At 34.1% G+C, this 27682-nt stretch overlaps 1 protein-coding gene across 1 annotated transcript in view; it reads left to right on the top strand.

The window, feature by feature from the left end:
* Positions 1 to 27682, top strand: part of LOC124368748 (twitchin-like) — a 260447-nt gene that overhangs the window by 170363 nt on the left and 62402 nt on the right. The window contains 25 exon segments of the mRNA XM_046826091.1: positions 725 to 860; positions 2438 to 2604; positions 3298 to 3579; positions 4839 to 4979; positions 5525 to 5683; positions 6209 to 6511; positions 6760 to 7041; positions 8123 to 8422; positions 9073 to 9208; positions 10617 to 10783; positions 12437 to 12569; positions 13138 to 13318; positions 14276 to 14420; positions 16403 to 16525; positions 16977 to 17311; positions 19144 to 19390; positions 20130 to 20270; positions 20386 to 20550; positions 21579 to 21714; positions 22370 to 22536; positions 23258 to 23539; positions 24146 to 24329; positions 25386 to 25537; positions 26192 to 26291; positions 27121 to 27284. Coding sequence (XP_046682047.1) covers positions 725 to 860; positions 2438 to 2604; positions 3298 to 3579; positions 4839 to 4979; positions 5525 to 5683; positions 6209 to 6511; positions 6760 to 7041; positions 8123 to 8422; positions 9073 to 9208; positions 10617 to 10783; positions 12437 to 12569; positions 13138 to 13318; positions 14276 to 14420; positions 16403 to 16525; positions 16977 to 17311; positions 19144 to 19390; positions 20130 to 20270; positions 20386 to 20550; positions 21579 to 21714; positions 22370 to 22536; positions 23258 to 23539; positions 24146 to 24329; positions 25386 to 25537; positions 26192 to 26291; positions 27121 to 27284 — 4728 coding nt within the window.

The raw sequence follows: 27682 nt of genomic DNA, 5'->3' as shown, positions 1-27682 counted from the left end.
AGATATTGTATATATTATTCCATGAACTATTATAATATTTCCTATTACACTCTCTAATAACTACCGATCCAATTCGGATGATCGTTAATTTTCCATTTTTACAGCACATACACGCAACCGATGCCGTAAAATGCGAAACTAGTTGCTGTTGTAAAAACAGTTGTGGAAAACAAAAGATCAGTAGCGCTATATTGTGAAGAGTAAATTCAGCTTATTCTTCAACTTCTATGTACAATTATGAGTATTTACCAACTTGTTTGAGAAAGAAAAAGTCATTGTTAAAACAAATACTGTATGACAAGATATTTTATCATTGATCATATGATGGTTGATATGATTGTTAAATGGATTAAACTGCGGGTTATGCTGTACAACTTCTTTTCAGCACACTTAACTACTATAATACTACAATTCTTGTTGGGAATTAGATTGTTATTTTAATCACTTTGGATGCTAATATTGAATTTGAATTAAACCAGTAAAGCCTGTATCTTGTTATATTTAGGCTCCTAAAAGCCAATTTTCTGATGGTTAATTTTAAATTATAAAACCCTTGCATCTTCCGGTAAACACTATTTCTTACTTACTATGTATGATAATAGTGTAATGGGTAATAACAGTGTATCCGTTTTAGGAAAATAACTGCCATATGTTTATTAACTGTTTGTAGTTGTACATTTTCTTCAGTTCTTCCAAAAAAATAACCTAATATAATTTGTCACAGATGAGCCTGACAGGCCAGGCAAGCCAGTGGCCAAGGACTGGGACAAGAACAATGCCTACCTCAAGTGGGCTGCACCGGCCAGTGATGGTGGATCACCCATCACTTCCTACATCATCGAGAAGAAGGACCAATACAGGTTTGTTACTGTGCAGTGGTCTTGGTGCATCTCACACAGCCATGGTGGGAAGGGCTGATTCAATTCGAACGAACAGTTTAGCTCCATTTCACTTCAGTGTGCTCATGATGAGACAATGAGAACATGTCTTCATCTAGATTTCAATGGATGGCTGCTGGGTAACCAGTGTTCTTTTTTGGATCTCTTCAGACAGGCATGGACTCTCAGAGTCAAGTCTGTGACAGTGTCAGATTTCAGACGCTGCACTAAAGGAAGGTGAAATGGAGCTAAACTCAACATCCACATCTCACTCAATGTTCTTAAAAGGGTCATTCTAAAAGTAAAGAATATTCTAGTGGTCTTTGTTATTAAAATCTTATATCTTCAGTTTGATACTGATTAGGAAATGCAATATACACAGTATGATCTGCATTTTAATCCAGAAAGGTTGTTTTAGTCTATTTATAGGCACATCAACAAGATAAAATTAATGTGAACGTGCATCATAATGTTTATGAATTAACTAAATTTTCTGTAATGATTAACAAATTTAATCATCATGAAACCTACTTCCCTATCAAATACATTGTGGACGTAATGTGTCATTTTTAGTCTGGAGTTCTATTTGTCCCATTATACACCTTGGCAATTGCCTGTAAATATTGATTGGATGAATTCACATCCAAAATGTGGACAATACTTTGCACCAAGAAACATTGTTGAGGAAGGAGAGTGTTAATGCCATATGCCACTTGGTGGCAGAGTTAAGTCGATGAATTCTTTACTTTCTAGTCATTCCAATTAGAGCACCTCATGTGAGGATGGGTTTTGAAAGGGGAGAGTGTATTGCTTACTTTACTTCACCACTAACCAGGCTGTATAGTGACAATAGATGTCATAAGTTAATTTAGAAGGCAACATTTGATCATCTGAACTTTGTGTAGTAGTAGTGGATAGAGAACTGGGTCTGGATGTGGCAAACTCTATTTTTCAACCTTTACATGGTTAAATATCAATAATACACTTGTCTCGTTAAGTTTTTAATACTTTCACAGGTGGTTTTTTTCTTACATAAGTATGCTGTAAATAGAAGTTTGTTTAAATATGTAATCGAACCAAGTGTAGTTTAAGTAAATCAAAACTAATTATTATTTTGACTCTTTTCAAGGTTTTTTTTTCTAGTTTACATGAAATATTCCTGTTTATTCCTGACCCATTCTAATAATTACTGTTCAGTCCCAAAGCATCTCCTGCATTTACGATTATTGCTAATGGTTCAGAGAGCATTTCCACACACAGTTCGACTCCTAGTGCAAAGATTAAGTCATTTTCCTAATTCTTAATGAACTAATTGTGGCTTATGAAATCAATACCTCTTTTACGTGAAGAATTTTGAAACTTATGTGCCCTCTTAAGTTGTACTTGTATATAAATGGCACATCTTTTATCTTTCACAACAAATGTCCCAATCCTTAAACTAGTTTTATTCACTAATTCATGAGTGGAACTTCATACTTTAAAAACCTTCCAATTAGCGTTAATGGATAAATTAGAACTACTCATGAAATAAATAAGAAGTGTTAATGTTGTGATTGCAGTTCCAAGTGGCAGAAGGCAGTGGAGATCACTGGTAACAAGTGCGAGGGCAAGGTGCCTGAACTTACGGAAGGTATGAAGTACCAGTTCCGCGTGATCGCTGTCAACAAGGGAGGTCAGAGCAAACCCAGTGAGCCCAGTGACCCCATTGTTGCCAAGGACAGAAATGGTACGTACTTACATTTGTAGGCTTTCTTATAGTTTCACATTATTTTATTCTATTTTATTAGCAGTTACTAGTTTTAACATAATGTAGGTATGGTGAGAAGGAGCGTTGGAGCGTTCAATGAGAATGTTGAATTTATCTCCATTTCACATTTAGAGAAGCATCTGAATTTAGACACTGTCACAGACTAAACTCCCGGAATCTGAAGGCCACGTCGACCTGAAGAGATTTATAAAAGTTTGTGATGACGATGCTTAATCAAACAGTTTTTTGCAAATCGTTTCAACATCAAAAATAACTAGACCAGAAAAGTTATAGAATTTTTTTGGAACTTTACAGACAGACGTGGACTCAAGATTCCGGAAGTGAAGTCTGTGAAACTGTCTAATTTCAGATACTGCACTGAGTGGAAGGTGAAATGATACCTTAATATCTTCTTATGTTAAAGATTTATTTTTATAACAGGTGTTGGTTTTTGAGATCTTTCTATAAATACGATGAACAAACACAGCCTGTGTGTGTTTCTATTTCAAAACAATATTTGATTGGAACTTTTCTGTTAAATTTGACCACACTTACTTGTACAAAAATCCATTGCTTGCCAATAGCCAAACTAACTTCACCAAATTTATTTGTCAAAATACCTTTACGAATAGCAATCGATATCCGTCTTTTAAAATATTCTTCTTTTGACAGTACCACCTCGCATCGACCGCACCAACCTTAAGGACATTATCCTGAAGGCTGGACAGAATCTAAAGCTGGACGTGAAGATCAGTGGAGAGCCTCCTCCAACAAAGACCTGGTACCAGAACAAGGCCAGGCTGGATAGCCAAGACAACCTGACCATAGACTCGGAGGACTACAAGACCAAACTGTCCATTGTCCTCATTACCCGCAAGCAGACCGGCACTTACACTATTAAGGCCGAGAATGCATCCGGCAGAGACGAGGCTTCCATTGAGGTCACAGTCCTAGGTAATACAACTAGAGATGGGCTAAATCAGTACGAACCTGTAACCATTAATTCTGATATTGTTACTCGGTGATACTGAGTACAAATACTGGATACTTGAAATCAGTATCAAACACACAGTTTTGTAAATGCTTTGATGTAATTAATAGTATTTAAAAGTACCATGCAATACTGTAAAAAATTTACAAACATAATGTATTATTATTCAAAAGTTTATACTTTTTGAGATGTAATTAATGAATTGTACGACAAATTGAACTTCTGCTTCTTTGAATAGAGTCAAATGGGCTGTGACACTGGGTATCTTTTTAAGGTTATGAACATAAAATTATATTTTACAAATGATTAAAAATTTTTTGTACATTAACACGGTTTTGTATTACTCATAATTTGAATTAAAAGCATAAAATATCTAATCATAGTTTACATAATTAAACACTTTTAACTCAATGTATTATATAAACTGTTTAGTTTTCTTTGAAAAAATATATTTATTACTCAATAACTAATTCAAGAATATCACACTGACACCGGGGTTGATAAGTGATTTAGATTGTGAATTATCAATATTTTGCAGTTGGAGCGTTATGATCACAGTATTTATTTTGTATTTGTCAGCCTAAAATCAGTATTTCAGTATTCAGTATCAGTAAGGATATGAGTACTTCAAGACTAGTAAAGTAATCAGTATGAGAAAATATCTTTATCCTATAACCATATGGAGTACTAGATACAAAGTATCTGTCATCAGTATTCTGGATTCTCAGTAACCGTTATACTGTGAGAAATACGTAATAAAAAGATACTGGAGAAAAGTAACCGTTACAAAGTACCGATGACTGAAATACCGTCTCTCCTTTAAATATTACCACTTTTAGTTATCACACTCGGTTTTGTTGTCAATATTTTTTTATAATTGTTAGTTGATCTCAAGAGTCAGGTAAAGGAATCATAAGTGTAATGAATTAATGGAAGATATGTAAACTAAAGAAATTAAATCAATAGCTCTTTAATACATACTGTATAGTTAGACGAAAAAAGTAGTGAACCAATCTGCCGTTTGTCTCAGAGAGAATGAATGGCAGTAGTTATTTTTGCTAAAATATTGTTCATTTTTTTTGTAAAATATATTGCTTTGAATCATAACTTGATGTTTATGTAACTTTATTCATATTTGTTAACAGTATATTCCATGTATATTCCAGAAATGTAAACTGTTTTGGGAACAACACGTACTTAATGATGAACACCCATGTTACAGATAAACCAGGCAAGCCAGAAGGCCCTCTGAAGATCTCTGATGTCCACAAGGAGGGCTGTACCCTCAAGTGGAACCCACCAGAAGATGATGGTGGTGTACCAATTGAATATTACCAAGTTGAGAAAATGGACACTGAAACAGGTATAAAAACTTGTTTTAGTTTTTTCATTGTGTCTTTTGAAATTTCATTGAAACTCTACCACATCCAACAACAAATGTTGTGCTAGATTCTTATGTAAATGAATTATTTTAATCAATACTAATTCATAATAATTCTAGAAAGAATCTGCTCTCCTAAAGCTATAAAGAACTACTTGGTTAAATATACATAGAGTACATAACCATTGCATTATCTCTTCTATTATCTGATGGAAAAGGATTGTAAAAAGTTGGATGTCCCGCTTGATTTTGATGGCAGGGAACATTAAACTTCAAGACCTATAGAAAACATTTTCAACTATTGGTTTGAATACTTTTTATGTTTACTTTTCCAGAAAAATTAATAGGTAAAATATTTTTTATGTTATTGCTTAAATTATTAGCATGAACTTCATCTGAGGTTTTATTGACAGAACTGGTCTTTAATATTTGCTTTGTGCTACATTTCTAATTAAGCAAATTTATTTGCCAGGTAAAATAAGATTATTAATGCTATGTATGTACTAACCATGGTATTATGTTGTTAGGACGCTGGGTGCCAGCGGGCCGCTCCAAGGAGCCCAAGATGGATGTGGAGAATCTTGTCCCTGGGCAAGAGTACAAGTTCAGGGTGATGGCAGTCAACGCTGAGGGTGAATCAGAGCCTTTGGATGCTGACCATCCGATCATTGCAAAGAATCCATTTGGTTAGTGTGCCTAGTTTCTTACTCAGTCCTATAAACAGTACAATACCATGAATCCGAAAAGATACAACTTATACCCAACTGACTTAAATTTGTTCACTTTATAACTTGTTTATAACAAAATTTCTGTGCTGACAACTGATATTCAACAAACTAAACTGAGTATTAATATAACCCTGTTTAGATTTATATTTTTTCAAATTATCAATATGACGTTTGTACCATACATAAATAGAAGTTAATAGATCGTGAAGCTTTTAAAGCCTGTTTGATTCTCTTTTGGATGGACCCTTAATCGCAATGAAATTTTGTTTAGAGATGGCTCCAGGAGAAAAGAAAGCATTTTCCTTAGTCAGCTTTAGTTGGGGCAAGTAATGAACAAGTGACGTGAAGTGACACCTTTTGATCACAGAGGCTCAAATTTTGCATGGTGCATCTTTCCTGAACTTGGTGAATCAGTGAAGATAACTAGTCCACATAAAAGAAGACTCCTAGAAATAATTTGTAACTACGGTGGTGGTGTTACAGATGAACCTGGCCCACCGGGCACACCAGATATCACAGACTGGGATAGAGACTACGTTGACCTCAAGTGGCAACCACCATCCAAGGACGGAGGCTCACCCATCACTGGCTACATCATTGAGAAGAGGGAGAAGGGCAACCCCAAGTGGACCAAGGCCGCTGAGCTGCACAGCCCCGAGTGTAAGGGTCGCGCAGACAACCTCGAGGAGGGAGTGGAATATGAGTTCCGCGTGCGTGCCATCAACGAGGCCGGACCAGGCGAGGCTAGCCAGCCCAGCAAGTCCATTGTCACTAAACCGAGAAAATGTAAGTCATTAATACTTCTGATCTTGTAAATTAAATATTTGTTATATTTTATTTGTAATTAATAACATGCAAAACTGACCTTTTAAAGTTACAGTACTTATAACAAATGTATCACAGTTATTCAAATATAAAAAAAGAATTCTTTACTGATTTAAAACTCTTATCTGGGGTATATAAATTACTCACCTCCTGTAATTTCTGTAGTTACCTTTCAGAGCAGTTGTACTTAAATATTCTTATTTTCTCAGTGGCTCCTAAGATTGACCGTAGAAATCTGAAGAACATCACGATAAAAGAAGGGGAACCCTTCATGTTTGATGTGAAGGTCCTAGGAGAGCCTCCTCCAGAGATCACATGGATTCTGAACAACAAGGAGATCCACAGCAACTCTGTCAAGCAGATTGACAACGAACCCAATCACACCAAGTTCTTCCACAAGAACCCTGAGCGTAAAGATACTGGCATTTACAAGATCCAGGCCATCAACAAATACGGTTCCGACACTGCAGAAGTTGAGGTCACCGTTGTATGTAAGTATTGGTTGGAATAACAGTATTCTCCTATAATAGTATATTTTAAATTTTATTTCCTTTTATAAACTTTACCAAATTTCCTTAATAAAAAAAAATATATAAATTGTATGTAAAGTTTCAAACTTATATCTTTGTCAGAGTTTTTACTCAGCATTTTATAAATTGTTCTTGTGGCCTTCAAATTATTCATAAACATAGTAAGCCATCAATAAATACTCTAAATGTTTTAACTTTTTGAATGTGTTAGAATTAAATTTTAATCCTACGTTTTTCTCTCAAAATAAAAGACACAATGCCATTCTTACACTTTACCTGCACTAAGTAAAATAAATAACCGTAATATTACAATAAAATGTAATGGTTAATAGTAAAACTAAATAGTTCTCCTTCATAAACAAAACATCACACAATCACTCACACATAAACATATATGTCATTTTCTTAGATTATATAAAAGCAAACCATGTTGAATAGCTACCAGACAACCTGATAAATAGAAATTTGGAGGTTTTAAGGTAACATATTAGTTCTGGAAGAAGACAGCAAATATCTTTAATTAGCTGCTAGATATTTTTTCATATTAAAATAATAGAATGGCAACAAATTGAATAATACATTTACCATTGACTAAAAAGATATTTATAGTATTTATCAAAATAAATAAACAAGGGTTTAATAATGTTAACAACTGATTTATTGATGTTTTCACTCTGACTTGTTAAATTTCTTTAAAATTGGTCTTTAGTCCAATGGTAATGCAATACTGTAAAATTAATAGTTTGTTCAAAATATATTATAATTTAATACATGTTTTTTCCAATAATTATGTTGTCTTCAACTAATCATGATTTATGTTTCTTTAATTTTAAATTGGAGAAATCTTAATATTCATGTGCTCTTTACCAAATGTGCAGACATTATTATGCATTTGTATCACTAGCTGCAATACGTATCTTGTTGCTGGAATCCAGTACTATACAAAACTAAATAGGAAACTAGAAACTATTTTAGTACTCGCTCATATAAATTAAGCTTTACACTCTGCACAAATGCGTTCATAAATTATTTCTCTTCTCAGCTAAGCCTGGAAAGCCTGAAGGGCCCCTAGAGGTGTCCGATGTCCACAAGGATGGCTGCAAGCTGAAATGGAAGAAACCAAAGGACGATGGCGGAGAGCCAATAGAGGGCTACCTGGTGGAGAAGTACGATCCAGACACGGGCGTGTGGCTGCCGGTTGGCCGCTGCAAGGACCCTGAGATGGATGTGACAGGACTCACTCCAGGCCATGAGTACAAGTTCCGGGTGAAGGCAATCAACAAGGAGGGCGAATCCGAGCCCTTGGAAACCCTAGGCTCCATTGTTGCCAAGGATCCATTCAGTAAGTTTCTGTTTCCACTTTCCCCTCTATTATGTTAGTCACCCTGACAAAGAAAATGGTACGGTCTTATACAAGAAAGTTGTAAAAACCTGAATTAATTATAATGTTTAACTTCAAGTTTGATTAACCTTAAAAATTAGGACTTAGTGCTAACCGATTTGATTTTTTTATACAATACAATGGGTTGTATTCAGAATCAGAATCAGAATTTTATTGCCGTTACAAATGTGGTATGCATGGCATCGTCATCACATACAAAACAAATTGTATTATAAAAGTAAAATATTCATAACTAGGCTATGTTAGCTTCAATATGATCTATAACTTCATCTAAACTGTATGCTGCTAGATTTACTAAGATATTTTTTAAGTTCTTTAAGTTTATTTAAGTTATTTTTATTGTTCAGGTTAGTTACAGAAAACTTATAATAGTAATAAAATGATGATTTTTATTATCTCAGGAAAAACTCCTCCATAGTACTTAAAAATGTAAATTTAAATAAATTGCCCTTTATTGCAGTTGTGTAGAGAATAGATTGACAGTGCGGTTAGTTTATTTATTCTGTCCTTTCTACCTCCTCAGCTCCAACATAAGAAGTAATTTAGCAATTTTATCTGCTAGCAAAAATTAAGTTATTTGTTCTCTTTAGCTGTACCAAGTGCACCTGGAGCGCCAGATCCAGTTGACTGGAGTCAGAACCATGTAGACCTCATCTGGAAGGAGCCCATCTCTGATGGAGGCTCCCCCATAACAGGCTACATCATTGAGAAGAAAGACAAATACAGGTAATTAACAATTGATCTTCCTTTGTGGGTAAATTATTCTAGTAATATAGAATAGAGTAGAATATATTTATTGCGTTGACAATATATATTAAATTGTATTACAATAGTCAATAATACAAATTTTTACAGTATTTATCTTAAAAACTAAATCCATTCACTCGACTTTCCATATAGCTGCACGCAGGCACACATTCATACACATACAAAGAAACAAAATTCAAAATTTCGTGGGATCAACCCCCAGGATTGCAACACCGCCGCGAATATCAATCCCAAGTGTGCTCCATGAACTCACCAAATGAGTAAAAAGCACAAGACACCAGGTAGTGTTTTAATTGGGTTTTAAATTTCTTTGGATTTGTTTCTGAACTTAGTGTTAATGAATTTGATCCCAGCTTGAGAAGGGAGGAGTTCAAATGCTGCTGTTCTATGCTGTCGGGCTCGAAAGCGTTTCCGAGCTCTTGTCTTGTATCTGTGTATATCACTGCCCTGTGTCAATATACACTGAAATCGACAGTAAAATGAAGTCTCTAAAATATACAAGCTGGATAGAGTTAGCAAGTTGAGTGCCCTGAAGGCACTTTGACATGACTTTCTGTTGATCAATTTTGCAATGATTTCGAACAGTTTTGTTGCAGTCTGAATACTCTTTCCAAGTTTGATATGGCACAACTGCCCCACAGAGAAATTCTGTACGACAGGTATCGAAATATTTATCCATAGTAAGCCATCATTAAAACATCGGACGTACAAAGCTTTGATAAATTTCGAAGGACAAAAATTCCAGTTGCTAATTTAGCACATACACTTTCAATCTGAACTTCCAGGTTAACCCTTTATCTAGGTGTATTCCTAGAAATTTGGCAGAATCAGTTTCCTCCAGAACAATGTTATCCACCATTACTGTTGGGGTTTCATAAGTATTCAACGCACGTAAACAGAAGTTGATATAATTTGTCTTTTCATGATTAGTCCTCAAGCTTTCATTAAAGACCAATAACTCTTTATTTAAAGCAGAGGAATCTAGAAATTCTGTTTCTCATTCAAGGTAAACTTTCGAGTTTCAAAGAAAATTGTTTACTTGATTCCATTTTGGAAAAAAACCAAATCAGTTGATTGATTGTAATGTTCTTTTTCCATCACAATTTGAATTTAATTTTTATGAATGAGAGTTTCTCAACTGTCTTTTACGGTTATAAATTTTTGTTTGGAAGTTCTTTTATCATGGTTCTTGTACTAGAACAGTTTCCCTGAAATCTTGAAAATAACTGTAGAATTTCTAATAATCTGTCTACGAATGTTGACGTAATTCTTAAGGTATATAATTAAACTAATTCAAAGTAAAAATGGATTACAGATCAGTTAGGTTACGTAAACATTGTAACATAATTTATCCTCTATGTTCTAGCACGATATGGGAGAAGGCTGTGGAGACCAACACAGCCACTCCGCAGGCAGTAGTCAGTGGCCTGATTGAGGGCAATGAGTACCAGTTCCGAGTAATAGCAGTGAACAAGGCAGGACAGAGTGAACCCGGAGATGCCAGCAAGAGTTTTACTGCCAAACCTCGATTTTGTGAGTATCTCCTCTAGTATTGGCATTTTGCTAACTATTAATGAAATGAACTGAAATGAAATATGTTTATTATCATTAGTCAACTGTGGTTGCAATAGACATAGTCAAACTTACACTTAGCCTTAATCTTAGGTATTAAAGGTTACATGTCAAATTAAATGGGTCAAATAAAATACAATTGTAGTCAACAAAAGTGAATAAGATATTGTAAATCTACATTTAAAATGTATAACAATATATTTAATAAGTTTAAAACATATAAATAAATTAAACACACAAATAAATATAAACATTCAAGTAAGAAACAAATTTTTACATAACATCTTGGATTACAATTTTACAGAAGAAATTCCCATTTTCAAATTCAGTTACTCTATAAAGTGCTTGACTGATCAACCCATTTTTAATTTTTGTTTTAAAAGCTGTAACTGGAAGGTTTCTAATGTTTAAGGGCAATTTATTAAAAAGTTTTATACAAACAAATCTAAAAAAGACTTTTGCTTTTACTCAGTCTAGCATATCTCCAACAGATCTTGACCTCTGGTGTTGTAACAGTGGATTGAACCTCTTGAAATAAAACTATTTAAGTTTTCCTTGACATGGATGAGACTGTAGAAGATGAATAGACTAGGTAATGTGAGTATTTTAAGCTCAGGAAATATAATTCGACACGAAACTCTATCCCCCAGACCTTTTATACACCTGACCACTTTTTTGCCACATGAAAACTTCTTGGGCTCCACAGTAATTACCCCAAAGAGTAATACCATAAAGTAAACATGAATGAAAAAATGCATAATAAGCTTGGGTCACTAAATCTAAATGAGTACACATTGTTAATTTACGGTTGAGAAATAAAACTCAAGGCAAGTACATAAATGCTTTGTATGAATGTCCCACATCAATTTAGAATCCAAATTAATTCCAAGAAGTTTAACTGTCTTATGTGTAGATTTACTTAAACTAAAGATAATTTCTTCAGTTTTATCATGATTTAAGATAAGCTTTGTGGATGAAAACCAAAGATCACAATGCTCCTTCATATAATTGATTACCAATTCATTACATTCTCGGTCAGGACTAAATGTAAAAAGTGTGGTGTCATCGGCATAAAAAAGGCACTTTTTTGTAAGAAAATTAGGTAAGTCATTAACAAAAATTGATGAAAAGGAAGGGACCAAGGACAGAGCCCTGTGGAACTCCCCACGTCACCACCATCCTCAGGTCCAATCTTTGGTCTCCAAGTTATACAAATTTTGATTTGTCTACCAAATAAGATTCCAAGTGAGACCAAATAAGATTACTTCCAAGTGATTCAAATAGATTTAGTTACAAACAACCCAATTTTTTGTTCTTCACATAACAATTAAGTAACAGTTCTTCTCTTGAATTTCCCTTTTTCAGTTATCTCCAATAATTTTTGAAATAGTAAGTTATTTAACTAAACTACTGTATTTTGTTGCTCACTGTATTTCTTCTTTGGTAGCATTTTAAAAGTTTGTATAAACATTGCACAACGCAACGTTTACTTAGGTTTATGGACGGATTGTAACTACTTAATTTTTATATTTTAAAAATGTATTATGTTAGTTTTACAATTGATAATGTACTAACTAATACTGTTTGTTGTAAAATTGTGAAATTCTGTGACAGTGGCTCCAAGGATTGACAGGCGCAATCTACGTGATGTCACATTGTCAGCTGGCTCAACACTCAAGTTTGATGCAAATGTCATCGGTGAACCTCCTCCAACCATCGAATGGAGAGCTGGAGGTGTTCCTCTCAAGTAAGTAACGTCTGAACTGTAAGGTTTCTGTGGTTACTTCACAGTCTGTTATCAAGTTGAGTTTTACTGTTTCACAAACTGTTGGCTCTTCACAAATCATGGTAGGTTATTGTTATATTTGAAACCAAATTTCATCATGTACAACTTCGTTGAGTTCTATATTATTTGAGAAATGATGTAATTTGGTTTGAAATTGGAATCAATTTAGATGTTATTTATCCAAGTCTCCTGCTCCTTTTAAGAAAGTAAATGATGTTTTGGAATTGAAACACGTGAGGAATTAGATTTTATTATACTTATTTGAGAGTCACAATTTTAAGCTAATATTCCTTGTAATCTCCGTACATTGACATATCTATAATAATTAACTACTAACAAACTCAAGAAATCTGTTGAACAATTTAGTTTGGATAACTGCCAACACTACAATATGATTTTTTGTATAATTTTTCTTTTAAATTTACTAATATTTTATTCAAAAATCAAAAACCAAATACCACATATTTTTATCTTATTTAACAGGCAAAACTTCCTCTTACTTTCAATTGTTAATGTTAATGTGTTGTAGGAATGGGAAGTACGTGACCGTTGACAACTCAGACTACAATACGAAGTTGGTGATCAGGCCGGTACAACGAGGTGACTCAGGCGAATATACAGTAACAGCAAGTAACAGTTCCGGACGAGACTCTGTCACTATCAACGTCACTGTTACCGACAAGCCAGACAAGCCGCAAGGGCCACTGCAGGTCAGTACTTCTTCTTCTTCTAAGGGGTGCTTTATACCCAAGCATTTGGCCTCAAGGCCATTATGCTTACCGTAGAAGTATAAAATTAAGCCTTCACACTTAAAATCTTCAGTAGTACCACAAAACACTGAAAACAACCAATCAGGTCTTCCTGAGGAAACTACCATTGTTGTCCACAGTGCCAAGATGGCAAAACAATAGACAGGACAATAAAAATCCAACCCTTCTGCAATTTCGTCTTGTTCATTGTATAGCCTACAAAGTGGATTATCTGTAAAAATATACTCACTCTGTAAACATGAGTATGTTTCCTGAAATATTCTGTGATTAGGAATTATCCAAGAAGGTAAACTTTCTGCATGGAGAGAAGATCACATGATACCCTATGAAAAGATGAATGAAGAAAATCTAAAGCCTGACAACTGTCTCTTAGTGTGTTGGGTGTACTAAGTTAAAAATAGCCCTGGATGCCATACACTTGTTTATTCCACAATGGTTTAGGTCCTGTTGTGCTTCGTTCTTAGTCAAAATTTGCCAAAATATCAACCTTTTTAATTTCCTCTCATGACCTGGAAATCAACAAACTATAATTTTGTTGGTTCTGGTGAGAGAAGAACCATCTGATAATAATTCCAGACAAATCTGTAGTCCAACACCATCAAAATTTCTTGGTTATCAAATACAATTTTTATTATCTTACACCTATACTACAGACAAAGATTTTGGTCCTATTTTATGCCTTTTTTTCAGCTTTAGTGATTTTATAAAAAAATTATAATTTAGCACACTCCTATATTTTGAACGTTATAGCTATATATTTGTCCCTGGAGGGAAATTATTCAAACAGACGTAAGGTGAAACTCACCTCAGTGCTCTAAATCAAATGAAAACACATGTGTTCAGACTCATTCTACCAATATATAGCATCCACATTGAGCTACAAATTGCCTGTTGCAGGTGTCGGATGTACACAAGGAGGGTTGCAAGCTGAAGTGGAAGAGGCCAAAGGATGATGGAGGCACTCCTATTGAGTACTACCTTGTGGAAAAGTATGATCCACTGAAGGCTGCATGGGTGCCTTGCGGAAGATCTTCAGAGCCAGGTATGATAATAATAATAATAATAAATCTTTATTGTCATAAACGTTTAATAATAATTTAGCACAGCTATGAAACAGATGACATTGTCAAATACAATCTGCATTACTCTTGTTTGAGTAAATCCAAACAACCAAACACACAATACAATAAAACACGCAAAACAGCAATAAAACACATAATAAAACAGGGTATTAATTAACTTATCATAGGAAAGCAATTATGGCAACTTGTAGACATACTCAAAAATGTAAAAATCAACATTAACAAACAGTAATACAGTACTTAAAATTTAAAAAACTTCATTTAAAACTTCACTTACATTATAATATGTTTTTTTAAGTAACAACTCCTTAATGTTATCTCGGAATGCGCTTGAATACATTAATTCCTTAAAACCTAAAGTTAATTTATTGAAACATTTTTTCCCCATGTAGGATGGTGCCTTTCACACCACTTTTAGATGATGTCTTGGATATTGAAAATTAATTTTATATCTAGTATTATGATTGTGTTTATGGTTTTCATTAAAAAGGTTGTCGTAATTAGACTGCACTCTTAATAGCGTTTTGAAAATTACAGGTATTAGGCTTTATTAGGCTTGATACAGATAAAATTGTATGTTCATTAAAGATGACATTTAGGAATTTTTACCATAGTTTTGGGGGGAAATCTTATAAATATATTTGCAACTTCATATATCACTAAGTACATTCTCATTGCAAAATTTTGCCAAAATTGGTTTGTTTATTTGGTCACAGCCAATGTACAAACACATCCACATTTTGGGAGAACAATTTCAAAAACGAAATTTTGGACGTGGGATCCAAAGATGGATGTTTCCACTGGAAATCAAAATTGAATTTTTTAACCACCACATACTTTGTCATTTTGTGTATGAGAGCGAAGTGAAGTGTAGTTTTCTAACACACACGTTGGTATATGCGTGTTAAACACTATCAATAATTAATTATAGAAAAATATTTAACCCTTGTGCTAGAATTGTAGATTCTAGTCAGTGTATTAATGGCAGTTCAGTTGATCACACATAGACTGTGCTAATTTCAGGATCTCATGCTCTTTAATTCTTACTCCCACCCCCTTAGGCACATAATGAAAATACCATTTGTACCAGTGGAAAGATCTTCCAGCTAATATAAATAATTACAGCCAATATCTGGTAGATAAAAGAACTACTGACCAGTTATTTCCACCGCAACATAACATAACAATACAATATTTAGTTTTCTACCAATAACTTTATTCTTAAAAAAAAGCACTTTAGGATACATGTGTTGATATGAAGTTATTTTTCATTTAAGATAATAATTGTGAATAACCTATGAGAACATTTTTTTCTTTTAAGACTAGGAGCTTATAAATTGCACTTAGTCCTATAAGGACGTTAGCACTGCGTCCAGAGTGACAGGATATTCAGGATGGGTAAGGTTACGGGGTAGGGGCTGCCTCCTATCGAGATCCATGAGGAAGAATTAGGGCACTAATCTCAAAGTCATGTCCCCCGAAAGAAGGGAAGGCTAGCTCTAAACCAGCCTCTCCAGTCAAAGCAAGTAGGGAGTGGCACACCCGTGTTGAGGCTAGCAACAACATTTGATACTTAAGGAATGAACCCGACCAACTCCAACACTCATCTTCTGCAGTAGACTAGACCTATCAAATTACCCTTGCACCCCACAATCTCGAAATTTGCGGTTAGTGATGTGCCACGTTTGCCCAGATTTAAGTGACACATCGGTTTCTGCTGTGCCCAGTGGTAGGTTCAACTGGAAGGTATAAAACAGCCAGAAGTCATCCCTGCTGGGTGATGAGAACATGTTGAAACATTCTATAAGTTTGGTTCATGAATTCATAGTTATCTAGTTTAGTTATGGTTTTCAAACTCAATATTGTGACGCCTTGTAATCTGATACAGTTTAAATGCCGCTCAAAAGTGACATTTTATTTTGAATTTCTTCTTGTGTTCCAGAGCTGGCTGTAACTGGCCTCACACCTGGACACGAGTACAAGTTTAGGGTTGCAGCAGTTAATGCCGAGGGAGAATCTGAACCCCTTGAGACCCTGGAATCAATCATCGCTAAGAATCCATTCGGTAAGTTGTTACTCAGCTTAAGTTTGTGTCCTCTCCCATCAGTATACTAGACACAAACATCACAGTTTTATCAGTGCTTAAAACTTAGTCCGTAATGCATTTTGAGGTAAACAACTAGTCAATTTCAAAAATCACTCAGTAATTTGAGTTTATTAGATATAACAAATTAGATATTGTTAGAATAATATTGCAGTTTCAAATAAATAAAAGAATATTACCATGAAGACACTTCTTTACTTTGTTTTCCTCCACCAGTAAGTAAGGAAATTTCACATATTTTTCAGTATGAAGATACTCTTCATTTTTTAATTCTTGAGTATTGATTTATTTTAGTCAATGAAAGTAAAATAATTAATTACAATTCCAAAGAAAAAGTATACCTGTAGTTTCTTGAAAAGTTTTTGAGCGACCTTTTAAAGAAAATAGTGTTGACCAATTGCTTTGTTTCCAGATGAACCTGGAAAGCCTGGAAACCTGAAAGCAACAGACTGGGACAAGGACCATGTAGATCTCAAATGGGACCCACCCAAGGAAGATGGTGGCTCACCGATAACGGGATATGTAGTGGAGGTGAAGGACAAGTACGGCAACTGGGAGAAGGCTGTGACTGTTCCAGCAGGACAGACCTCCGCCACAGTTCCAGGGCTCACCGAGGGTGAACCCTACGTCTTCCAGGTGCGGGCCATCAACGCCGCAGGACCTGGAGAGGCCAGTGATCCTACACCCACCATTTGGGCCAAGGCTCGCAACCAGCCACCCAAGATCGACCGGACCAACTTGATTGAGGTAAAACTCATATCTGTTACTTTTTGATAAACAACATATAACGATATAGCACTAAAGATATACAGGGTTATTATAAAAGAATGGTGCGGTTTCGAACATGGTAAGAAAACCCGAATTATTTACAGTTAATGTTATTTGTTCATCTAATTTGTTGTCTCAAACAGTTTTTTACATAATTAATAAATTTCAATATGTGCGCTCTGTGCAATTTTCTTAGTCGCTCGATTAATGTCCAAACGATACTCAACTTCTCTCCAAACATTAGTTCACATTTCTTCGGTTATGGTTGTCATTGCTTCATTAATCCTGTGTTTTAAGTGGTTCAAGTCAAGAATTTTTTGTTAATAAACAACACTTTTGATGTACCCCCACAAGAAAAAAATCACAAGGAGTCAGGTCTGAACTCCTTGGGGGCCACAGCACAGGTCCTTGCCGGCCTATCCATCGATCTCCAAATCTTTCATTCATAGCTTCCGTGACCAATGCACTGAAGTGTGAGGAAGCACCATCTTGTTGAAAATGAAGTTGATGAATGTTTAAAGTTCATCTAGGTGAGGAAAGCAATAATTGGTTAACATGTCAAGATACACAAATCCATTAATTTTTTTCAGCAAAGAAAACTAAAAAATTATTCGTTTTCACTTATTCTGTCCAACATTTCAACAGCAAAATTGTAAAATTGTAAAGGTTTAAACAATTGTTGGTTTACAAATCCTGCAGTATCTGGACCTTATAAGCGTTTAATTTGAGTTTTTATATAATACTTTGTGGACTGTTGTTTTTGGAATACCTAATTCAACGCTTCAATGAGGGATGGACTTCCCAGGACTTCTGATTGCCAAATGTTTAATTAGTTCAACCGTTCCGTTCAGCCAACAACAAAACACGCTTTGCTTTATCTTTATCCGATAACATAGTAACTCATTAAACTCAAAGCAACAACAATAAAAGAACTGATTTTGAAGTTAGAACAGCTTATAAACAAACTTTTGGGTTGGAGGCTTTCATAGATACCAATATAACATCTAGGAATTTCCCTACTATCTTCCTACGAATTAATGAAACTGCACCATTCTTTTATGATAACCCTGTATTTCAATAGATGTAGATGGAATACTCATGTAGGAAAATCTAGAAACGTAAAAAAGTTGCTACAGTTTCAGCTTGGATAAGTGCATCATAGTGATTAAATTCAAAGTTTTTAAATTGGTTGGACAGTCAAATGGATTGGAAGTCACATGTTAGTCTTTTGTCTGTGGCTGGATGTAATAATAGGATATCTTGTTTTTCCTTTTAATTCAGTTTAAACTCCAATAGTTGTTTTATATTTGTTAGTTCTCAGTTTTGATGGATATCTATTAAACATTTTACCAAAGGGCTTAAAAATTTTGTAATAAGAAGTTTTGTTTTTGTATGAAAAATATGACACAATTAAATGATTAGACATTTAAAAAAATATGATTACTATCGTTAGTAATGAAATTCTGTAAGGATTCAATACAGCAGTAATAAAAATACTATATTTTTAGAACAGAAAATTCACTACTTATGAGAGAGTACTTCAGGAATCATTAGTTTACTGAAAAGTGATCTTACTTCTTAAATTTTAAGGATTGGATATTAGTATGGAATTCTTTAAGACTTGCCTTTGTAATAAATTTAAGTGGATAACATTTCATGGTCTCTCCATAACATATATACATATGAAATCAACAACAGACATTTAGGAATTTAGAATTATTTATTTGTAACTGACATGGTACCATGCTTAAAGATTTAGTTCCTATTTGTATTGAGAGCATTAGTGCTTATATTATTTGATGTTTATTCAGGTCCGCATTAAGGCTGGGCAGAATTTCAACTTTGATGTGAAAGTAACTGGTGAGCCAGTGCCAAAAACCAAATGGTTGCTGAACCGCTCTGAGGTCAGGACGGGTGAGAGGACTAAGGTGACACACGCAGACTACAACACCAAGCTGAGCGTGCGCATGGCCACCCGCGCTGACTCTGGCAAGTACACAGTCCATGCCGAGAACATCAATGGCCAGGACTCGGCAGACGTCATTGTCACAGTCATTGGTAAGTCTGGTGTGAATCACTCATAATTAATAAATACCAGTATTGACTATCTGAAAATTCTTATAATGAGTAGTAGGTGACTTTGTTTATGTGAATCCAGTAATCCTCCAAATCAGTCATAACAAGAGAGACAAGACTGTCCGAACTGTAGTGTCTTAATGAATAAGTACCTTGGTGATCCAACCTATTTTTAGAATAGCACTTATAAGAATTAGTTCATTCTTTGCCCGTATTTCCAAAGCCATATCAAAGTTCCATTCTAAAAAATCTTCTATGAAAACAATACATTGATTGATAAAGGTAGAAGGTAGTTTCAAAAATTAGTACTGAATGTTTTGGCAAGTATCATTGTAAAAGTGCCTTTACGGTTCTCAAGTGGAAACACTTTGTAAAAAAAGCATAAGATACAACTTTTCTTTGCAGATGGCAGCATTATCGGTAGTTGATTCTAATCAACATCTTGATTGTTCAAGTTTTTAGCCGTTGCAATAGTATTTTCATAGCTACTATTTTTCAAGGGAGACAATGAACACTGATGTTCAAATTCATGAGTCAGCTATAGAATTAAATGGTTTACATGTATATCTCAGTTAACAGTTGTCTAATAATGCACAAAATGCATCCACTAGTTTTAAACTATTATTTTGTTACCAATCATTGTTAGTCAGATGTAGTAATAATAAAACCATTAATGTAATAAATAGAAATCAGATTTTAAGTGGAGTTTTCACCTTTTCAGACAAACCCAGCCCTCCCAATGGCCCTCTGAAGGTGTCCAATGTACATGCAGAAGGCTGTAAGCTGGCATGGAAGCCACCTGATGATGATGGAGGTCAGCCCATCGAGAAGTACGTCGTTGAAAAAATGGATGAGGCTACAGGTAATTAGTAGTTTTGATCACTCTATTTTGTATTCTTTAATTGCTTGAAACCTAGTTTCAGAGAGGTTTGCAGCTCAGGCATATCTAAAACTGTTCATATGTATTGTCTCCTCAGGTCGTTGGGTACCTGCCGGAGAAACCATTGGTCCAGAGACCTCTCTGGATGTGGAAGGCCTTACTCCAGGACACAAATACAAGTTCAGAGTGCGAGCAGTCAACAAGCAGGGCAAATCTGACCCCTTGCAGACTGGTCAACCTATTGAGGCTAAGAACCCATTCGGTAAGATAAGTTTATATTTGGTGAAAATGACAAGACCCACTTCTTCCCCTCTTTTTTCCACTTTCTATTGATACACCTTTCAAACATTTCCTCCATCACAATTTCTGTCCTCTACGTTTTTGTATTTGGATCCATGCAACTCCTGATTTACTTTCAGTTTGTACTCTCTCTTTCTGGTTTAATCTCATCATCACGGGAAATGTCAGGTTTCCTGTCTGTGTTGCTTACTTCAGAAGCTTAAGGAGCACCAACTCTTGTGCTTTACCAGTTGAGTCTCACAGTTTTTATCAATAATCCCTCATTGGAGGCAATATATCAGTGGAACCAACATAACAAACTGAAATGTTTGAGAACAAAACAGTAAACATTCGAAGTATTAGAAAATGTTGATTTAAAAATAAGACAAATTACATGTTTATTATACCAAATTTTATTTACTTAAACAGAAATTGGTGTTGTCCCAGGTCTCAGTGGAAAAATCCTCTATTATGCCGTATTTTCTTTCTGGTCTTTCCTTTTTTTCAAATGGTCCAACATTCATTTTTTTCATTATTTTATTCTTTATTGCTCATCTCCTCAGGCAATAGTAAACCAAGAGTTTTTTTTCCCAAAATATTGAAGTCTCCAAACTACCTGATTCTGCTTTCCTGCATACTTAAATTTTATTTTTACAGTTCTCATAGTAAAGCCAACCCCTCCATAAGGAGGGGATTATTACCAAATGTAATAATCTAACCATTTTTTTTTTTTTTTTGTTTCAACATTCACCTTTTTATATTTTTCCATCACTTCCTATTTATGATTTTTTATGATCTTTTGCAGTCAGCATTGCCTTGCCATTTTATATAATTACGTCTATATATATATATTTTCATACATTCCCTTGTCAGATAATGCTACAGATTAAAATTATGTGTATATTCAATTCTATATGTCAGGCATTAACGTTTTTAATATATAGTATTTCAAATAAATACCAATTTTTATTAAAGAATAATTGCAAATGTTAACTTGACGCTTTTGTACAGACGCACCTGGACAGCCAGGAATCCCTGAAATCAAAGACTATGACCGAGACTTTGTGGATCTCCAGTGGACAAGACCTGTTGAGGATGGAGGCTCTCCTATAACCGGATACGTCATTGAAAAGAAGGAGAAATACAGGTGATAGCAGTTTACTTAAAACAGAAAATAATTTTGATGGTTCCTCAGAACAAGTAAATTAAGATAACTATCTTCAGAGACTTAGAGCTTAAAAGGAAGACATGTACAACCTTTCTCACTTTTTGAATTTAGGTTAGTAAGATATGAACTAGAGGAATCAACAGTTTCTCCTCTGGGAACTAATTCCATAGACTCAGTCATTTAGTTTCTCATTTTTCTCCCAATTGAACCCTTCTCTGCATTTATTTTACTTTATACGAGTCGTGTAATCATGGTAGATTACACGAGTATCATATTTACTATTGAAGTTTTTAATTGTTACTGAAGATACATATTTTTACCTCTATCTAGCTAAATCTGGTTAGATAATTAACTTTGCATATCTATACACTGCTGAGGACTTGAATTTTCTTAAGTTCTGAAAAGTTTTTTATTTTTATGAGGTTAAACTCTTCTCGTTTAGCCATAGATTTGTTTTTCAAGCACCATCCGTTGTAGAAAAATGAAAGTTCATTTCTTTCATAATTTATTTAGAAGGATTACTTTTTTATGTCTTCTTTTGTGTATAGAAGAGTTTTGAAAATATTCAATTCTTGTGTAGTACCAAACCATAACAAATACTGTATAAGTGTAATAATTGTAATTCTGATTGCAGCCCCAACTGGGAGAAATGTGCTGAAGTAGATGGAGATGTGACCTCTGGTAAAGTGCCGGGACTCATTGAAGGCAACCAGTATGAGTTCCGAGTGCGGGCCGTCAACAAAGCCGGTCCTGGCGAGCCCAGCGAGGGAACTAAACCCCATATTGCTCGACCCAAGAACCGTTAGTTGAATACTTTCTTGTAATAATTAGCTTAAAAAACAATTACTATTATTATTATTGATTACTATAGATCTATGAAAAGTACTCTCAAGTGTTTAAAACCATTTTAGACTCAAAATTGCATCAGGAGAAGATTTAATTTGTTCCCTCCAGAAACCTTTTCGTATTTCGTAACCTTTCAAAAAGAGACTCCTTTTTTCAAAAATTATAAATGGTGTATAATTATTTTTAACGTAATCGAAATATCACATCATATTATTGGCCAATGTATTTCACAGTGTTTAATCCAGTGTTCCAATAAGTTAATAAACTTTGTATGCTGAGTGTGGGAAACAGTGTAATATGCAGTGTTGTACTCTCTTGTATACATGGCATTTTAATGGTTAAATTTGGGTTTGGCTTCTGTTTGACTTAAAAACGTAAAAGAAAATGCTAATTGAAAAATTTTGTATAGAATACATCTTTATATCCCTCCTGGCTACACTTCTGGAAGAAAAATGTCAAGTGGTCTTCTACATCGACCTTGACACCTACTTTAAATAATTTGTTCTCATTCCCAAGAAACGTTTCACAGACTTTTCATGACTTAATTTTAAATTCCATAAAATTTTAACCCACTTCTGGCACCAAATATTCAAGCCATAAGGTATAATAGTTGTCAATATCCAATTTTTCACCCATTATTACTACGTACCTCTCCTAATCGTGTCAAATGTTGCAGTGGCACCTCGCATCGACCGCAATGCCATGGTGGACATCAAGGTGCGAGCTGGCCACAACTTTGAACTGGACGTGCCAGTGATCGGCGAGCCACCTCCAATCAAGGACTGGAGTCTTAAGGGCAATATGGTCCTCAACAGTGATCGCATCAAGGTGATCAACGAGGACTACAACACAAAGTTGCGTGTGGTGGACGCCAAGAGGTCTGATGCAGGCACATATACCTTGGTTGCCAAGAACATCAATGGAAAAGATACCGCCACTGTCAACATTTCAGTACTGGGTTAGTGTTATATAATCTGTATAGCCAACACATCTAACACCCTGGTGTTAAATAGTTTTATCATCTCTTGTAACTGAATAAATTTACTAGTTTTCCAACATGTTTGCCTCATCCAAATTGATATTTTATACAAAATAAACTCGATTACAGCTGATCCAAAACAATTATCTTCTGACTCATCATGGGGTGGTTCTCGAGAGTGATTTCATAATATTTCATTTACATCAATCATAACCTAGAAAGTTCATCTTTCTGCCGTTAAATATTAAAAGATGTCAAACATCATCAGTTACGTTGTCCTTTATTAAGTTTTATGACCATAATTTTTACTGTGTTACAATTTTACGATCCGGTTTCATAGCTATAATTTTGTGTGTGTTACAAATTAAATACAACTTAAAAAAGGCTGGTATTTAAGATTTTGTTCTAACTCCTAAAATGTAACCCAATCGTTAAGCCCGGTACTTTCACTTATATGCAATATTGTAATTTAATATTTCTGCAATCTTGTAATAGTATATTATCTTATACCCGGAATTAAGTTACAGTGTCTATGTACTTGTAATTGTTATCACTCTTCACTACTAATAAAGGTGCGATTGCTAGATGTGCCATCACCACCGGAAGGGCCACTGACACCATTCAACATCACCAAGAACTCGTGTCAGCTCCAGTGGCGACCACCCAAGGATGATGGAGGCTCAGACATCACTCACTACATCGTTGAGAAGATGGATGCTGAGAACCTGAGATGGGTTCCAGTCACTGAGGTGTCGGGCACTCAGGCCAGGTGAGACTTGACCTCAATGCTCATCTATAACATTTGAAGTCATTTCTAAAACATTTCAAAGTTTAAGAACAATCCCCGAAATAAGGGACTTTTAGAAGGTAAAATTCGTGAAACAGTAAATCAACAAAATGTATATACCACCAAAGACTAACTTTGTAATTACTACTTCTTTGAGCTTCCTTTTAGTAGGAAATGTTGAAAATTTATATTTGGCTAGGAGGGCACTTTAGAGCTTGAAAGGGAGATCATAAAAATGTTCCCATAGTGGGCAGAACACAAAAATGCATGAAATCTGTTGCACTTAAGTTAATAAATTTGATGCCACCGACTTTATATACTTTTTAACGTCTCCAATTACTAATACTTACACTTTTTGAGATGTTTAGATAGCAAAGTATATGATTATTTTTAAAATCATTAAAATAGAATATTAATGCAATTAGAATAGAAAATAGAAAATTATTTTAATATATACTGTATTTCTTTACAAACATATCAAAACAGGAAAAATGCTTGTATATTAAAATTAAACATGCTGTATATGACTCAATTACTGACTTGACAAGTAATTTTCATTTGAAAGTTGAACATAACATTGAGTTAAACATAAAAATGACATGCAAAAGTGATTTCATCATTTTTATACCTTATTATATTTCTTGCTTTATCCTACTATAAAACTGAATACAATAACTGCATTGCATTTAATAACCATATTTGTAAAACAGGTGATAATTTTATGATAAGGAAATATTAGCTTATGGGTTTATTATATAGGAAATGGAAAGATTGAAAGTAAATGACAAGCTAAAAGTAAATAACAAATTATAAAAGAGTATTTACTAAGGAGTAACGCAATAGCAGAAAAAAAAACATGTTGTTCATATTATGTAAGTTAATACACTAACAAACTGAGGGTTAAAGAATGTTATAACCTGATCATTGACAGAGTAACGTTCATTTTTATTGTTTTGCTCAGTTTCTCTTATCATTTCGTTTCAAAATTTGGTAATAGCTGTAACAGTATTTAATTAATTTGTCTTAAAATATGTTTAGGGTGGACCATTTAATCGAGGGACATGACTACAATTTCCGAGTGAAGGCTGTGAACAAGTTTGGAGAATCAATGCCTCTAGCGATGTCTTCTCCAATCACAGCCAAGGACCCCTACGGCAAACCTGACAAACCAGGCGCACCTGAACCAACTGGTAAATAGTCCACAATTGACTGTCTATCTGTTAATTTAGATTTCTAGTCAATTGTATAATATTCTTTTTAGTAGTGATAAAATTCTGTAAGTTACTGGGACTAAATACCAATCTGTTCGTTAGTTACTTTCAATGCAACTTCAGACATAACCTAAATAATTATGAGATGTTGTATCCAACTTCTAAATTTCACATTAAGATCACAATATATCTAACTAAACAGACCTGTGACATTTTTTCACATTTATGTTTACTTATAAATATTGGATACTTCACATTTATTCAAATATTGAAATATTTTAGCTTAATTTACACTCATTGATTATTTACATTTTTTTTCAAATTTCACCAACAAATTTTTCAATTACCATGAATTTTTGATACTTGTAAAGGATAAAAAATCCCAGTTCTCATTACATTATTTAGATATCATTTTTATGTTTCTTGGTTTTTGTGGGAATTAAATTAGTTAAAGATTGAACATTTTTAGTGTCAGTCTGATAGAAAAAAAGAATATGAACCATTCTTTAGTTATTACTTCTTACTCAAATACAGTGCCGTGCTTAAGTTTATTAAAACTGGCAAAAATGTGTTTTCTATATTATTAATCATTCATTTTTACTTAATCATATAATTTTATTATTTAATTTTTAGACTGGGACAAAGATCATGTTGACCTGAAATGGACTCCTCCCAAAAAGGATGGCGGGTCACCTATTACAGGATACATAATTGAAAAACGATCTCGATTTGGGTAAGTTATGTTTTAAAACTTACTGCACAAACTACAGACACAGTACAATGTGTTTACATTGTTATCATAGCTAATTAAAAGATGTTAGTTTTAAAACAAATCTGACTAAAAAACTTTATCCTTAACTAAAGTTTATGTAGGTGCAAAATACAAAACAGGTTATCTAATAAAGGTCACACATGTTTTAAAACTTTATTTTCAATTTATAAGAATTCCTACAAAGATTAATTAATTTAATTCAATTTTTGTTTGCATATTTTATCTACGATAAATAATTTGCTTAAAATTTTTGCTAGTTTAAATGTGTATATAGTGTGAATTTAGAGTCGTATGAAATAAACACAAAAAAGATGGGCTCGTTTTAAGTAAAAAGGAAATAACAATTATGGATTGAATGAGTATGAAAAAGCAACAGAGATTAAAAGTTATACGTCTAATGTTATTTACTGTTTCCTGTTCAAAATATTTGTTGTAGAAGATGTATTTGTAGCTTGCCATTTTTTACAAAACAATTATTCTATAGAGTGCAAGCTCATTTAAGGCCCCAAATATATTTTAATGAGTTTTACGGTTTTCTCGACATCAAAATAAAACATAATTAAAATTAATTTCAGCATGAAAGTAATATGACAAATCTCTACATAAAAATATTAATGATTATGATCTATAATCTTGATGTATTTAAAGTCTTCTTTTCAATGATTCTTCTTTATTATGACAAAAATATGATAGATTCAGTACATATGTATGGAGAGGAATTGTTATCATTGACTAAATGCATCAGTTCTTACAAAGTGAAGAATGTGCTGTAATATATTTGTGGTGACAGACCATGGGAGAAGGCTGCGGAAGTGGCTGGTAACGTGACCAAGGGCACCGTTCCCAACCTGACCGAGGGAGAAGAGTACGAGTTCCGAGTGATTGCAGTTAACAAGGGAGGCCCAGGCGAACCCAGTGAGGCATCGAAACCTGTCATCGCCAAGCCTCGATTCAGTAAGTCTCAAATTTCTGCATAGCTTTCATTTAAGTACACTTACTCCAACACTCTGTAAGCTTCATAGTATCTGCAGAAGAAATCTCATTTTATCTACCAAAGTAATAGCTATGATAATTTAAGAATAATTGTACTTTTTACAATCTGATTTATCTTGTGATTTGAAAACAAGTATTTCTCAGGAATGATGAAACCGCGATTAATATTGTGAAACAAGCTTTGCCTTATATTCTTAAACCTTTGATAAATATAGTAAATTCATCTCTAATATCGGGATTTTTTCTAACTGATGAAAAAGGTAATGCAAAAGATACAGCTTGTTACAGACCTATGTCTTTTCTGCCCTTGTTTTCAAAATCTTTGAACATGTAGTTTATACTCATCTTTTTGATTACTC

Source organism: Homalodisca vitripennis, chromosome X, assembly GCF_021130785.1.
Source record: "Homalodisca vitripennis isolate AUS2020 chromosome X, UT_GWSS_2.1, whole genome shotgun sequence".
NCBI lineage: Eukaryota > Metazoa > Arthropoda > Insecta > Hemiptera > Cicadellidae > Homalodisca > Homalodisca vitripennis.
The sequence above is the reverse complement of the archived record's forward strand: the minus strand, read 5'-3'. Positions and strand labels throughout refer to the sequence as shown.